Source organism: Stegodyphus dumicola, chromosome 9 (genome assembly GCF_044657685.1).
Source record: "Stegodyphus dumicola isolate Sdum_Otavi_A_Nest chromosome 9, ASM4465768v1".
In the NCBI taxonomy this organism is placed as follows: Eukaryota; Metazoa; Arthropoda; class Arachnida; order Araneae; family Eresidae; genus Stegodyphus; species Stegodyphus dumicola.
In genome coordinates, this window is record NC_140776.1 from 54,895,543 (window position 1) to 54,913,113 (window position 17,571).

The following is a 17,571-nucleotide window of genomic DNA, read 5'->3' on the forward strand; positions in this document are numbered from 1 at the left end:
ACTACCACTGCTACTCATGCACTGTCATCCTAGAAAAAGGATAATAATTTTTCTTAACATACTCCCCTTTGATCAAAATTGCGGCATGGTGCTGATTTGCTGGTACATATGTATATGCTGGTGAAAGTTAGCTGAAAAAGAAACTGAATGGAAAGAAGCTGTCTGTCAGGTAGAGCTAGCTGTTAACTGCATGTTGCAATAGTAAGTGGAATGTTTTAAAATAATCCATTTCATGATTTTGAATCTTTCATAAGATAGAAAAATGTAATTAAATGTGAAGAGGACAATATGATTCTTAATAAATTTGCTGAGAACTGAAACATATAAAGCCTTGAATTTAAACAAGACTTCACCTCTAAAGAATGTTTTACTGTTAACTGTTCTCCAATTCTGGGTAATACTGAAAGTCGTGGAACTGCTTCAAGGCAAGCTAGCTCAATAATAAACAGTTTTCATAGTAAAGTAATTATTCATAATTTGATTCCTTAGTTCTGCATTTCTAATTTGTAGTATCATTAGCTATGTTAATGTAACTGCTTCCATTGATATGCATTTTCCTTTCAACCCTTGGCAATTGATATATATATATATAAATAATATAAATTCAGGATTAAAGATGCAAATTAGGGCATTGAAAACTAAAATCAAGTGCAAAAGCAGCTAAGAAGAGGTAAATAGTGTAATTAAGAAAATAAATTAAACCACTACTTGTCAACACACACAAAAATAGTTGCAGTTGTAAATTTTCAGTTCTGTGAAAATTGTGAACTAAAACAAATTAATAAAAACTTAATAAAATTAGAGTTTGCAAAAGTGAGCCTTTGGCTAAATATGTGTATATATATATATTAAAAATTTTTTCCTTTTTGTAAATAAGTTTACAGTTTATGTGGATGTCTTGTCTTTCCTAGTAAGCGTTTGCTGATTCAGTGTAATCTTTTATCTGTAATAAAATGTGTGTCTGATGACTGAAGAAGAAAAATTTAATTGATGTTTAATTTTTTTCATAACAGCATTTGCTGTCCCATGCTCAGCCTCGACCATTTGTTTGTGAGATATGCGATGCTGGTTTCACATCATCATCATCTCTCATTGCCCATCAGTCAACACATCAGAATAATTCATAGCTTCCTCAGTAACAAAAAAGCTGGCTAGTGCAATTAAAATAATGTTTCAAGTAGGTATCAGATCTTAGTTTTCCTACTGTCATTGTAAGATAGTTTTATATGTAAATAATGTCTGTGCTTTGTAAAGTATGTTTAAAGTTATGCATAAAATGTGTGTATATGTTTATAATATATATATGTAAATCATTTTTCATTAGTATGTATGTGAGAAGTATCATTTGTTATTTCTAAATTTTCCTTCAATTTACTGAACAATGTAGGAGAACGCAAGCATATGTTTTTTGTTTAAATGAGTACAACTCAATATTTCTTACTTCATTTTAATGTTATATAGTTTTTTTAATGAAGAAATAAACTAAATGAAGATCTGTTCATGTAGTATTATTTAATCATTAATAAAAAGTCCAATTATCATTCTTATTAAAGAACCTCAAGGGATATGATGTTTTGAATACATTGTATTCTCATATAACCCATATATGATGTCAATCATAATGGTCTCTGTTTTTTAATATATTTTTATATATTTGGCTATGAATAAGATAGAATAACAAAGAATAATAAATGGCAATAAAAAGAAAAATGTTCAAAAATTTTTATGGATCTTAAAAATTGTTAATTTAATTGCTGTGGTTACAAGGTAATAATTCTTAGAAGTATATCAGTCCTGTAATTCATTTCATAATCCTTAGAAGTATATCAGGCCTATAATTCAATTCATTCCACTTTTGCCCACCATTTCTTGGCCTGCATGAGCGATAATCATAACTATCGTAACTACTTAAATGTTAGTTATGATAATATTCTGTTTCACCTCCATTAAATGCCAGGATAGTTAGATGGAGGTGTGTTGTATTTTCAGAGGGTAAGTCATGTCTGTCTTAGTGAAAAGTTACTTAGTGAGCTAAGTGGTAGTGCAGTCATGCATAATATATATGGAATTCTTCCTCTGCAGTTGTGTTAAAAGATGAAATGTTTCTGCTATCACTGCTTTAAAATTAAATTAAACTGAAAATGTTGCCATGACTGTCACTCGTGTGCGTAAGGCAATGTTGCAGTGTATATGAACAGAATTGGATATCTTTGCAATTTCATAAGGCCACATTTGTTAAAAGTTTATAATGTTTAGGGGAGGGTGCTGAACATTTCTTTTCCCATTTAATTGCAGTGATACATCAAAATCCAGGAGATTATAAGAAGGCATCATATATTTAAAATCCTATGGGATAGTATAAATAATTGTAATAAAAGTAATATGATTTTACAGCCTAGGTATCAGATATTGGTGGTGGTTTTTAATGTGGAAGAGTAATAAAAAAATCAATTTAATTCATTTTACATAAAAATGAAGAAATTGGTGAAAATAATGTAATGAAATTGTATACTGTTTTATAAATGAGTTTTTGAAATGTGATAAATTCAGAATTACATTAAATAAGCTATTATATCTGTAGCACTCTTTAGTCTGGCATTATATCCTGCTCAGTATTTTGCTGCAGTTAACAATAGCCCATCGTTTTAGGAAGATAAACAAAATCTAATCTGATGGATATGTGTGTAATGTGTGTAAATCATTTCTCAAAAATGTCTATGATATCTTAATTATTGCTTATTTGGCCCATTTGCCCTGCGCAAGCTGACTACTTGTGCAGGGCATATGCTAATGCACTCCGTGTCCCAAAGGTCAAGAAAGCAGAAAAAGGGCACTGCACACCGTGGCCCACTAGGGCTGTTACACCACTGAGTTTAGTTTAAACTTTGCTAACCTAAAAAAAGAAAGATGACATTTCATAAAATTTGCAGTAAAATATCTCTATATATATGTATGTAATGACATTGTAGAAAAGTTGATGGCATAATGTAGAAATATAGCATTTCATAATTGTTGATCCATGATAAACAACAAGCTTGGCAGCTGAGGCGAGTTAAATATTCATTTTTATTTCAATTGACATTTGTGGCCACAATTCACTTGTCAGACTAATCATGCCTATTTCCAGAATATGTGCTCTTTTAATATTATTGTGGTAGGAAGAAAACAGTGTAACAGAATCTTACCAGCAACATACTTATAGGTAGAAGCACATGGTTATCCAATATGGCAGCTTGTTGAGAGAAATTAGACAGCTTCTAAGTGGCTTTCAGCGCAGGAAATTTTAAGTTTCGAATTAGTTAAGTCATATGCTATGTGATAATCTAAGATGATGCAGTCCAGAAAAGGTTATTACTATTTTGAGAACAGAGAGAGAAGTATCCAAATTAAAATGAAGAATTAAGAGACGATCACTACTTTAAATTATAATTTTGATTCATATATTTTTTCTGGTATTCTGCCAGATTGCAAAATATATTTGAAATTCCAGGAAGAGGATGTAACCAAATTTGAGTAGTAATTTTGAGTTTTATATTTTTTTTATATTACATATCTATATTATGTCCCTTCCCTGTTATGTTCCTATGTGTCCTAAGCACATGCTTTTTAATAATCTATCTAACCCTTGATAAAAGCCAGCATTATTAAAAAGAGTCAGGGCTTTCGACTTCCCCAACTGTATTTAAAATTTTTTCTAGTATTAGAAATCATGTTGAGGGAAGGTCCCTAACTTTTCTTTTGTATATAGGCCGAAGAATTCTACTTACACCACTATCTGCAAAACTGTAGTAAATGTATGTTGAAAAATTTAACTGTTGTAAGTGTTAACATGGAATTTTTTTTTTAATATTTGAATGAATTAAGTAAAAATTTATGTAAAATTTCTAACATTATTTAGCTTTTCTTATGTAATTTTCAATGGTGTTTTTTTTTTTTTTTTTTTTTTTTTTTTTTTTAATTCATTTTGTGATTTGAACTACAAACTGTATTTTGTGTTTGTTTGTTAACTGTTGTAATATTCTTTTGCAGATGAAACTGCAGGGGGAAAAAAGCTGATTCTGATGAAATTGAGATTTTGCCAAGATCTCTTGTACTAGCCCAATAAAACACTTGAGAATTTTGGGTGCTATTCATCTTAATGAATGTAACTTAGGGGCTATTAATGGACAATCTGCCACATCATGGAAATGCATATGACATGAAACTGTGCAAATCCAAAATGTGCATAGCCAAAGTTATAACCTGTTGTTGGATGTTGTTATGGCAGTTGCCAAAAGTAGAACGCACAATTTTAATCATTTTCTGGACAAGTTCTACTATTGAGTTTTTATGTTTTCCTAACCCTGTAATAGTTTAAATCCAAGTTGAATTTTTTTAACAGCCTTCTATCCACTTTCTGGCATATACTTGTATATGTAAATTTAAATTGGGCAGACTGTTAATTCAGCAGTGGCTCGAGCAAATTTTACACTTTTATGAGAATAATAGTCTCAATGTTGAATTATTTTAAAGATATATTATTTTATTTATACACTGTTCTGAAACTTGTATGCAGCAAGATTTAGTTTTGTTTCATTTTTGTGTAAAAATATTTAATTGAAGTTTTCATTACAAGATCACTAAACATTTTCTCCCTTTATGCAGAAGTCATTTTTACATTCTATATTTAATAAATGCGGACTAGGAGTGTTTCCTGCATTATCACTGTTCGTGTTGTTTCCTACCTGTTCTAGACATTAGTGTGTCTGTTAATCTTGCATTACAATGTGTAGGACTGTTACAGTTGGTAACTTTTACAGTTTTTCATTAGCAAGTGTGATTTATCTGGGTTATGATTGTCATTAGAACAGTGCCATATTGTTTTAACTGACAAAGTTTTATTGCTTTCATTTTAAAAGTTGAAAATATTCATAACCTCCTTTGATTTAATTTTTTAAGATGGTAGAATATGGAAAACTACTTTAAACTATTGTTAGATGGAATGAATGATTTGTAATTTAATATTTGTTTTTCTATACTATTATGCTAATAGTTAATATTTAATAATGATATGTATTAGAATAGGTCGTACATAACAAATGAGGTATTAGCCCACACTGAAGAACATACAATTGATACTAAAGTTGATAACAACAGTATTTATGTTGTTTAATGTATTTTTTTCAAAGATACACTGAAGAAAAATAATCATAGTTTTCTAAATTAAAATTTGTGAATTTTAATATTTAAAAAATAATTAATGGTTTACCCTATGTTCTTTCTATGGTTTACCCTATGTGTAACATGAATACAAACTTGTTTCCACTTAAAAAGTCATCCATGAATTCCTTCCATCCCCTAAGCAGATAGCACTTGAGTTGCTTTGCATAGTCAATTAACCTAAGGTTTAAATAAATATGTGCCAAAAATCTTCTTTTGGGATCAGTTGCATAATTAATTCTGTTTCTTTATTTATCTATAATTTTGAATTCTTTAAACTATATGCTTGTGCTTAAGAATCTGTGGCTTGGTATATATATATAAGTTAATTTAAACATTTTGCTGATTACTTTGTAGAGTTGCATGTAGCACTCTTCAGTTATTTTTAGATTTCAATCATCAGTTATTAATTAAGATCTTAAAAAATAAAAACCTTAAAGTAGTAATATATTGTAACTCTATTTCAACAACAAAAAAAGGGGAAGCTTAAAGTGTTTTATATTTTGTTTCTTGGCATAGAAATTATAACTTCTTCCTCAGGCTCCTGTGTCTGGAAAATGCACTTTGTTACTGTACTGTGTGGTATCAAATGATCATAGGGTCAAGGGCAGGGGTTTTCTAGTTTTTTTAACTACTTTTTGTTATCAGCTGACAGAACTTTGCAATCTTGTGTGTATTTTAAGAACAGATTAGTTTTGGTGTATTGAACCGAATTTTAATTTTTATTTATATGATATAAAATTGTGCATGCAAAGGATTTCTGCTAATCTTGAACTCTAAATTATTTTTTGGGGGAAGGGATAGCTTATTCTGTGCATTCAAAAGGACAATATCCATTAAAATTAACTGTTAAATCCACATAGATAATGTAAATAATGTAGAAAGAAGTATTAAATTCAAAGTTTTAGATCACTGAGGGCAAACATTCTAGACAAAATTTGGTAACACCTTTTATCTTGAAAGTTTATTTAAAGAAAATTATAGAACAGAAGGTCAGCAGCCCAGTTACAAACCAAAGAACTAGCTCTTACTAGCTTTTGCAATAATAGAGCAGCTTAAGCAACGTGGCTAGTACAGAGTTTTGCTCTGATGATCTCTAGGTGGTACAAAGCTATCACTGAAATCTTCTGGAATTGCATTCTAGGCACCCTAGGTAGGAAGATTAACTTGTTTACAGAATGCTGAATTAAAACTCAGGCAGTTTGGATATGGATGATACAGATGTGTCCATTATGTCCAGATTAAACTTTTATGCTGTTCCTAATAATTAAGTAGCTGCTAAAGTATCTCCCTGTCATACCTCCAACACCAAATTCATTTGATCACTTTGGCATCATCATTTTTATTTTAGCAGCAGTGTTCCTGAGTAATCAATCTCAGGAATTCTTTTAATAATTTTTCTAGCAAGAAAATTAGAGATGTTAGTACAATATCAAATGTAACAGAGATTAAAGGTGTAGACTTCAGAATAGTCTTTTTTTCCAAAAGTAACATAACCATTTCATCAAATGTAAGTACTGTCTGTCTTGTTACTCTTCTACAGATCTTCCACTTTCCTCTATATCACCAATCTGTATTAACATAGATAAAAATTTAGATAAAGCATTGATTTTTTGTCTAATTTTACATTTTTTAATGATTATTTATTATTAATATTATATTTCAAATCCTATAATTATGCAAGATATGGTATTTTTTTAAACCAGATGAAGATTATTTTTAAACCAGCCTTCTTTTGTAAGTGTCACAAAAGTAGCCAGTTTCCTGTCATCTCTTGGGAATATTGGGCTTAGGACACTGTATGTGATTTTTATTCTTAACTCTTTCGCATCGAGAGACGACCAAATCTGTTTTCAACAAACATCGAAAACGCCCGTGTTTACGAATTTGTCTTGGAATAGTTTTCCTTTCCCCCTTTTGCGGTTTCATCCATTCATCCATTGTGCGCAGTTTCACCTTAGGGCCGGATTGCACCTGCGAACGTCAATAGCTTTCCGTATTTCTCCTTTATTTGCTTCAAAAGAATGATTGACATGTCTTTTAACAACTCGTGAAACCAATGAGCCATACACTAACGTGGAAGGGAAAGAACTAGGTAGAAAATAAACGAGGCTTTCGGGCGGTTTGCCGTTGCCTGAATGAATGGGCGCTACGGGCGATTTCGATGCGAAAGAGTTAAGGAACTGGAAAATAAATTGCAATATTTTATCCATTTACTGTTCTATACTGTTGTTGATGGCTGACCAGGTTTCATTTTGCTGCCTGGAAATCTCCAGTTGGTTCTCAGATACTATCATAATGTCTTGTGATGATTCATTCAAATAAAATAACTAATTGGTATGTGAGCAAGCTGTGCTTAACATACAAGTGGCAAGGTAATAATGTTAGCTGAGCTGTGCTCAACATCCAGGTTGCAAAGGGCATTATGTCGGGCTGTGCTTGACATACAGGTTGCTAGAAAATAATACAATAATGATTAATGAAAAATACTACTTTCCGCAAATAAATTTTTAGAATAAAGTGAAAGATGGATGGGCATTGTTGCTCAATACAAAGCCAGACTTGTCACCAAACGATGTTTGTAAAATATGTGGAATTGATTGTATGGAAGCTTTCATCTGTTGCTCATTGTAGTTTCATACATACAATATTCACATCAGCAGCTGAGTATAAGCTGAAGTTAAACCAGATGGATGTACACCAGACATTTGTATAGGAATATAAATTTAAAAAAAACTTTTTTACACAGCCTGTTGTAACTTCTGAAAGAAAATTTTCAGGCTTAAAAAGTGAATATGTGGATGTAAGCAAACAAGATGAATGCAGAAGATAACTTTAATGAAATCGTAAGAAAGCTGATTTATATAAAAAAAAAAAGGACTAATAAGTGTGTTATTTTGTTGCAGTATATATGTTGATGATTTTTTAAAAATTATTAAAAATGAATCTTAAATGCCACATTAAGCCCTGCACCCAAATTTTGAAATGAGGGACTTAGATGAAATAAAGCAATACTTAGGCATTAACATTGAACAAAATGAAAGTGAAAATGTGTCAGTCAAGTTCAGTACATAAAAGAACTTTTGTAAAGTTTGCAAGAATATAAACTCATATCAACACCATTAAGACATTAAATTCTGCAAATCTTTAAACATTGGCAAAGAAGAGGAAGGTGTAGACAGAAGCAAGTATGAGTCCTAAAACAAATTGTTGTTTGCTTAGCTATATCGTCAGGACCTGATGTTCAAATTCTATTAGTAGACTTAGTCAATCTAAGAATAATTAAAGCATTTTCACTGGCTTTAAGAAAAGCATGCATTACAATATCTTAAATTTATGTTAAAACTTAAAATTAGTTAAAATTTATGCAAATCTAAGATTACTTTTTTTGCCAACTTTTAAATTTTACACTAGCATGTTTCTCTTCCAGTCTGCGAATAACTTATCAGAAAATAAATGAAAATATTGGATGTTATGTAGTTGCAACCTCGGCAAAAAAATAATTTTTAGTACTAAGGCTATAGTTTTTAGTACTATTTTTAGTACTAAGGCTATAGTTTTTAGTACTATTTTTAGTACTTATGGCTATAGTTATATTTCAGCAGATTTTTTTTTTTTTTTTTCCTGGAAATAAGGCAAACAAGGAATATTTAGCATTATCCAGCATGGAAGCTAAGATAACAAGACCATCTGTGCTGTTGAATGATAATTAGAGTTCACAGCATTAGGTAGTTTATCTTGTTTATCATTCAGGAATGAAACATAACTGACATTCAATTTTATTATATAAGAGACGCATTTGATAAAAAAGAAATGAGTGTTAAATTATTTTTAGAATTGAAAGGAGAAATGACCAAATAAATTAGGAGACCTTATCAGGCTGTAATACGTTATAGCTCTCATATTTTAAGTCTCATACTTTATTTTAAAGGAATCAGGTTCTTACGTTCGTGTGTGTATATATATTTAAGTATTGAGAGTTCAAGGTTGAAAAAAAACTCCTAGAGGGGAAGTTTTCCCACCAAATGTTTTGCAAAAATAGCCTCATTTTTTTCTTTCATATTTGGTCATCATCTTTTTAATTTACTTATGATATAAATTTGCCTGCAATGTATCTGAAAAATATTATACACAACAGAAGTATTTGCTTTCTTAAGCATTAAATGTAAGCTGCGTGTCCAGTTACAGTATGCACTTCTAGTATTCTTGTTTATAGCAAGTCATGAGAAAAAAAAGAGTTTGTGATAATCGGGTTATTTCACATCTTAAAATACTAAATGGCATATATTGCAAGCTCTTGTATTTATTTGATTATTCAGAGTACATGATAACTATCTTCCTAAGAAGAATGCTTTTTTGGAGTACTTTCTGAGAAAACTGACTTATATTTATGTTGCTTGGGGGGCGGGCCCAGTGCATGCATCCACTAGGCTTTGAGTTTAAATTTTGCTTGCAGTGTTTAGTGGTTACCAGCCATTTGTGAGCAAGTGGATAAACTTCATTTTTCAGAAAAATCCCATTTTCTGTTCCTCTGCTCATTAGTAAAAATAGCACACAGCTTCATTTTTTTTAAAGGCTCTCAGCTTGCAGTCTTTAAAATTTTTTTATTGTATTATTGTTTTTTAACTGATTATTTAATTAGCTTTCATCGTTTTTCTGATTATCAGTTCTGATTTTTCCTAATATCCATTTTTTATATCCTTTTTTATTTATTTTTTATTTTGAGAAATAACAAGCAATCTTGTTATTTGTCATACGCACATACAATGTTTGAAAATCAAAATAGAAACTGATGGGAAGGACAAAGATTTATGTTGTGCATTAACAACAAATAAAACAAGTGTCAAGAAGAATGTAACAGCAAGTTCATCATTAATAAGCTGAGAATTGTAGTGATAAATTAGTTTGTTTTGATTCAGTATGAAAATCTTAAGAATTTCTTTTAGTAAGTGTGTTATGATATCTTGAGAAGTATGAATTTAGTATATATTAGTATGTAACCAGTCAGCTTTAGGGAGTCTTTTTTTTTTAATCTTTTCGGCCTACTCAACACTTAGCAAGTAATGATAGTTTTTGTAAAAATTGTTGTGAAAGAGAAATAAGCAAACTTTGCTGCTAATGCAATAAAGTCCTAAGTAATGATTTGAAGTAGTTATTTTCTGTTGCTATTTCTTGAAATTTATTTTTATTCTCAGTAAAATTATGCTTTTTATAATTCATGTCCAGAAAAGACTTTAAAAGAAAACAAACTGCATCAGTCTGCAATTGTTTAGTATTTCCTAAGTTCTAAAACAATTTTAACCCAGATGAATCTCTAAATGTAATACTGTTTGAATTCTCTGATGTTTAAAAGCTGTTTGTATATGAATGAGTATAGCATGCTAACTCATTTTTATTGCACTTGTTATTTTTGTATGATGTGATGATAACCTCAGCTTTACACTGAGAAAATTAAATTTGCAATGATATAATGTGCTATATTTTGTTAATTTTATTGTTAGTTATTTGTGATTTTAATTTTTTATTATCTAATTGCTTGAATCAAATTATTTAGAAAATTGAAGTTATAATGGTGTATTGTTTTTGACTGCAAGATGCAGATCTAAATAGTGATTATTTACATTGTTCATATGAAATTTTGTTATAAAATTATTGTTATCCTTTCCTTAATATTTAAAATCTTGTGTATTATCATGCATTCTTATGATCTTATTTCAAATAATTCTTTTAAAAAGAGTCTGACTACCAATTGTATGCTTAATTTTTCCCCTTTTTTTCTTTGGACACATGTTAGCAATGATTGTTATTTAATGTCCAAGAGATCTTTCAGCATAATTAACCCCTTCCTTTTTTTAAATATTAAAAGACATTCATTATGAATAAAATTGAAAAGAATTTATAAGCAATTTCTAAATAATTATGTTCTTATATTGTTATCATAAATGATGTAAGAACTATCTCTGTAGGGAGGGAAAGTCTTTTTAGAGAATTTTATGGGTTTAAATAGTGTCCTATTTCTATTTAGAAAACCATAAAAACAAGCCTGTAATAAATCTGTTTTGTTATTGAGATATGAAACTGGGATGAAAACTAAAAATAATTTAATTAATGTAGGAATATTAAGCAAGAAAGCTATTTAAAAAATTTGAAAAGGCAAATTAAATTATGTATCATACTTTGAAATTAAAAAAAAGTGTGTATTCTTAACTTTTGAACCATTTTAAATCAGAAAATTTTCTAAAAAAAGTTATTACATGATATTTAAAATTAATAGCATGTATGACATATTATGTATAATTAGATATATACATGATAATCTAGAAATTTAGGGACTGCTCTTATATGTAATAAAAAGTAAATTTTATTATCTTAACAGTTATTCAGATCTCATTTTAAATGATTAATGTAATATTTCAAAATTTTGAACTAATTTATGCAACTCTTGTCTCAGTGCTGTCTTTTTCAGATTTAAAAAAAAAGGATTTGTAATAATAGTTGTGTCATTTAAACAACGATAAGCTGCAATATTTATCCTAATTATTGCTTATTTTATCAGTATGATTTTAACTTTATGCTATGGTTACTTTTATTTTTTTTAATATTTCTTTTCAAATTTAAGGCTAAACTGTGTTCAAAATAATATAGTGTAGGGCATGAAATGTTTTACAGTTTTCTTTTTAAAATTTCTTTTTCTCATTTAATGTAAGTTATGTTTCATAATGTAAAATATCATTATAATGAAGCCCTATAGGACCAGGTTTGTTATTAAATTGGATACATATATGCAAGTTGAGTTATTATTAAATTGAATACATACATGTAGTTCAGTTTGCAAATAATTCACATTTCAAAATCTGTGATTAGTAGATATGTTGTGAAAGTTATTATAAAAAATAAGTAGACATATTGTACTATCAAAAATTTTGGGAAAAGTTAGCAAGTTTTAAATTAAATAAGTAAAAAAGTGCTAGTACAGGTATACTGCATTAAATAATAAATGTGTAACATAAATAAAAATAGTAGAATTATTCTGCTTAATGCTGTGTGCTTTCGTGGAATATCGAAATTGATGGCATAAAGAAATCTACTATTTACATTGAAAAGCAAACATTACCTCCTGATTTTTTATAAATTTAGTATTTAAATATTTTCTTAAATAATATATGTTACTAGCATGCATAGTTGTTGTTAGAAAGTTAATTATAATTTCTTTAACATTACTAAAAGTTGCAGGAACTGAATGAACCATTCTGTAAAAAAATATCTTTATGTCTCTGTCAAAATTATTAAACTCTTACATGCAGATGTCTTTTTCCAGCTTGTACATCATAAGGACCCCCAAGTTATTTCTGAGATTTTTTTTTTAATTCAAAGTTCTTTGAATTGAATTATTTCAATAAACAGGAACTGATACAATATGTTCTTAAAGCTTAAAATTATTTCATAGGACTTAAAGCTTAAAATTATTTCATAACTATTTTGTAATGATTTGCTATCATATTTTGACACTTAAAAAGATTAAACAAAGAACCTAGTACTTATTGGGAAAAATATTTTAAATATTATAACTTAAAATTTATATTAAAATTCTTAAAATTTGTATCCACCTCCCTCGAAATTAAGAAAAAATAAAAATAAATTATGAGAAGTTAGTATAAGTAATTTTTAATATAAATTAGAATTTATAGTCTTGAATTAATGCCAACATATTGTAGCAAATAGTTTATTGGCCAGAGTTAAATATCACAAGATTTTTCAGGTCAAAGAGTATGATGACCTTTTGATCACACAAGTGTTTAAACTGAAAGATAAACAAATGAAGTCAGAGCTAAGTTTTTGAATTTTTATGGAGTGTATTAAAGCAAGGTACCTGGAGATATTCACAATCAGTTAGATAAATGAAGGTGGGGAAAAGTCAAAATTAATTCTCATTTAACAAATACATTAATAAGAGTGTATTTTTTAACTGGGAAGTCTTCAGAAACTAATTTAAAAAATTTAAAGTCATCAGAAACTAAATTACTTCCTTTTTAAAATAGCTGTCATGCTGATTCTGTTATTTTGTGATTTGCTATTAATTTTTAATAATATTCAAAAGCTACTGAATATAATATCAACCTAGAGAATCTGCAAACAAGTATGGGATTTTCAATAGAAATTTCTTCAACATATTTTTAGAGGAGATGAAAGGTGTCGTAAAGTAAGAATTTTTATGCAACATCTGTGTATGATCTCAAATTATATCGCTTTGATATAAATATATAAGAAAATGAAGAAATTATGTGTGGATCAAAGATCATTTTATTTTCAAGGTAAATAATCCAAATGTTCAAAATAAATTGTTGTAATTTCTATATATTTAATTTTTGCTTCTTTTTCTTTCTTTTCTCTCTCTCTTTTTTTAAATAAGAAATTAAATTTTTTAAGCAAACATATAAATATGAGTAAATGTTAAATTTTTATTTTTCTCTCAATTTATGAGAAATTTTTCTATTCTCTTTCTTGTAAAATTGTAATTATAAGCTGGTTGAAGTTATTTATTAATTCCATGTATTGCATCATATGTGAACTTGCCCTGTAATATAACAATATATTGTTAGAAATTTTTCTGCATATTGTTTGTGAATGTAAATATATTTAGAAATTGTGTTTGTTTAAACAGCAAAATTAACAAGAAAAATTGTGATATATATAACAAAATACTTCATTGATGTCTTTGCTTCATGATCCATAAAAACTGGTGGTTTTGAAGTTTTGATGTTGAATTTGATAATTAATCATCTTAAAAATTTTGTTCAAATTTTTAGTTTTCTGTTCCTTTTCTGGGGAGATGTGAATAATTTGTAAATAAAATTGTGAAGTTCCATCATTTTAGCGTATATTTCAACTTCAATCCCTCCCATATAAATACTTGTTAAACACAAGTATAATGCAATTAAAATGCATTTTCTAGGATGAAAAATTTTAGTATTTTAAAATTTATTTTCTTTGAATTAAAAACTGTATCTAGTTAGCTACAAATTGAGAGAAATATTTTACTGTTGTCTTCATAAATACATGCCAAAATGAATCCTTTTATAGCATAAGCATAATCATATCAGTATCATAAATTTACGATAAAGGGAGTGTATGGTTTCATTATGCATAAATGTAAATGTAATAATTCATTGATATTTAATCTTTTATTAATGAACTATTGATGTAAAACACAGTACCTGAAATAATAACAAATTTTGTACCTTTTTTATAAGTACAAGCATAACATATTTTAAAAGCTGGTGTTTTTTAATGTTTTACTGTATTTTTTCATTATTTATTCACAAACTAAACAGAAAACCTAATTATATATTTCAAATTCTTAATTTTTAAGCACCTTCTTGTAAGTAAGTTTTAGTATCCATAAGATAGAATTGAATCCTGAAATATTTTAGTTGTAAAGTTAACTTGTCTTTTATTGTATATATGTTGTTGTATTTTGAAATTTGCATTTGTTACAATGACATTGTTATTCTGTTTTCTTTAAAGTAATTTTTCTTTTTTTTCTACAACTTAATTATTTTATTTGAAATGGTGGCCATCTGACCATTATTATGGAATAGTAGTACATTTGAAAGGGGAAGGGATAAAACTATTATTATTTCTGTAATTATATTCTGGGGGGTGGGGAACTTGTAGAAACTTTAAAAAAATGCCATAAACATTTTTACAGTTTTGTTGATCAGTATCGTAATAAACCTTGCTCTTAAGAGTTTTAAAGCCAGGTGGTATTATAAAACTATGCACAATAAAAATAAATTTAAATGCTCTCATATAAACTTATCCCTTCCCCTAAAAAAGTTTTATATATCTCTAAGAGTAAATATGTGCTTATGCAAAAAATTTATAACACTTTTTTTAGTCAGCTCTTTTTTTTTTTTTTTTCTTTTTTTTTTAATTTTGAACAAAACTCTTTTCATGAAAATATTGTTTTTAAAATACTATCATTACTATGAAAGGAGATGAAGGGATACTGCACAAATCTATGTATTTTATAAAACTTTCATTAAATTTAATACTGTTTCATAATCAATATTTACACCTAATTTAATTTAGCATTTAATTGAAAGCTGTTATATTAAATATTAATGTCACTTCAACTATGGAAATAATTGTACTTTTTTATCCAGTGTGAGTGCATTGTATATTATGGTACAACCTGTGTTGAATGTTCAAGGTAAAAATTACACAGGTATCAATTTATTGTCCATTTTTATACCTAGAATATGTGTATTATGGAGGTATGCTTTTTCAGATATAGTTTTCTACCCAAGCCCTTGTCTTCCAGGATTTGTTTCATTCATTTTTTGACCATGTCAATATTCTGTAGCCAGTTGTTGGAGCCATTTTTTTTTATTTATGTGTCAAAAAGTGATTTAAAGGTGTATCTTGAAAATATTTTTCTATAAGCCAAAACCTTTTTTTAATTAATATGCAAATTGTAAAAGTAACTTCATAATACACATTGAGCCCTCAACAAGTAAATTTCTCTTTCAGGTATTTATATAAACGAAAGAATTGTTGTATTTTGATTTTTATAACTGCTTACATTATCAATGGCATTATCCCATCCTTTTAATTTATATAAGGTTCAAAATTTTTACAAAATAAAAATCAAACAGTAGTTTTAGCTGAGAGATAATTAAAAATCTACATCCACAACCAGATGAAAGAAGAACATATAGTCATGCCATGAATTATATAATTCCAAGTCATTTTGATTTATTAAAGCTTGGAAAAATATATTGTAAATCCAAGCATTATTTCTTTTGTGATAAATCATGCCAGTTATCAGCAGACTGATAACATTGATTCATCAAGTGATGAGTTGCTCCCCATCTTAAAATTCTTCATCTATTATTTTTATTTTTTTAAATGTTATTGAATCGAGAGATTTTTCGCAATATCACAAGTTACTCCTTATAAAGCTTTTTTTTTCCCCCAAGACATCATTTCATGTCAGTTTTTAGTGTTTTTATTTTATTTTTCAGTTATATATTTAATATATATACTGAGGAAGAAGTTCATGTTAACAGTTAGACATGTTAAGATATCATTCATTTTATTCAATGTAGAACCTTTAAATCACTATTTGCGTAATTTTCCATTGACTTTGTTATGTAAATGATTTTGTATTAATTTGTACATAGTTGAGCAGTTGTAAATAGCAGCATTTTTGTTGTCAATATGCAGCCTAGTTGCTTGTTGTTGTTTATATTAATTAAATATAATGGTGTTGGACGTGTGTCAAAGGCTCAAAATGATTAAAAATCTTTCAAAAATCATTTAGTTTTCTTATTTTTTTAATGTGAAATATTCAGAAATGTTCGTTATTAATAAACTGCAGAAAATGCATGCTTTAATGATGTTTTATCTTACTTTAAATAACTACATAGTTATGTCTTACTAATAGAGTAATTAGATCGTAAATACATAGTAATTAAATGTAAAATGGAACATACATATTAACATTTAATTGTCAGATCTGTTTTTCTATTTATGTGCAGTAATAATGAGTAGGTTTTGACTCGATCAAGTAATAATGAGTAGGTTTTGACTCTATCAAGTGATAAAACTATAAACAAATAATAAAGCATCGTAGAAATTATATCGATTGAGCTTTACGAAATGATGTATAGTTGCACATTTTACTTTTAAGTTAAATTTTGGGTACAAAGTGGAACACTAGCAACTGTATAAGCAAATTTTTATGTAAGATGCAAAGAAATCGAGGTGAAATATCACTGTTGGAAAAATCTGATCTCACTTTTCTAAACTTCCTAAATAAAGAAATAATAATTTCTAATTGTAAGATAACATTTTTTTTAGGTATATTATTGATTAAAATGCAGTGGATTTAGAGTCCTTGTTAGATCCCAAGAAGATAAATTTCTTGTTTGAAATTAAATATAGAACACGGCTGGCCATTAAAATCAGGGTTCGTACGGTCCTTAAGAGTCCTTAAAAGTCCTTAAGTTTTTTGGAATCAATTTTTGGTCCTTAAAAGTCCTTAATTTCGGCCAAAATCGGCAGAAGGTCCTTAATTTTAATCATGTGAAATTTCTGTCCGTTTTTACGACTGCCATTTTTTTTTTAGTGTGAATTAGCATTTTGGAGGTATATTATTGGCGATTCATTGATAAATATGGTTATCTTTTGAATGGGTTATAATTTGTTCCTATTTCTAATGTAAATGAGGGATACTCTATTTTTGAGCAAGAAGTGAAACATAAGCATTTAGAAATTATTTCACTTTTTCTAATGAAGAGATCTTAAACATCTTTTCTCTTTTGGAGATGTGAATTCTTTTATTAAACGGCTCTAAATTTGGCAATT

At 28.2% G+C, this 17,571-nt stretch overlaps 1 protein-coding gene across 2 annotated transcripts in view; it reads left to right on the forward strand.

The window, feature by feature from the left end:
• The window catches only part of shn (zinc finger protein schnurri), a 184,700-nt gene extending 168,180 nt beyond the window's left edge, over positions 1-16,520 (forward strand). For both annotated transcript variants that reach the window (XM_035369753.2, XM_035369762.2), the window contains exons 8-9: positions 1,014-1,177; positions 4,030-16,520. In XM_035369753.2, the coding sequence (XP_035225644.1) occupies positions 1,014-1,127 (114 nt within the window). In that variant the 3' untranslated portion in view covers positions 1,128-1,177; positions 4,030-16,520. The remainder of the gene's footprint in view (positions 1-1,013; positions 1,178-4,029) is intronic.
• The last annotated feature ends 1,051 nt before the right edge of the window (positions 16,521-17,571 follow it).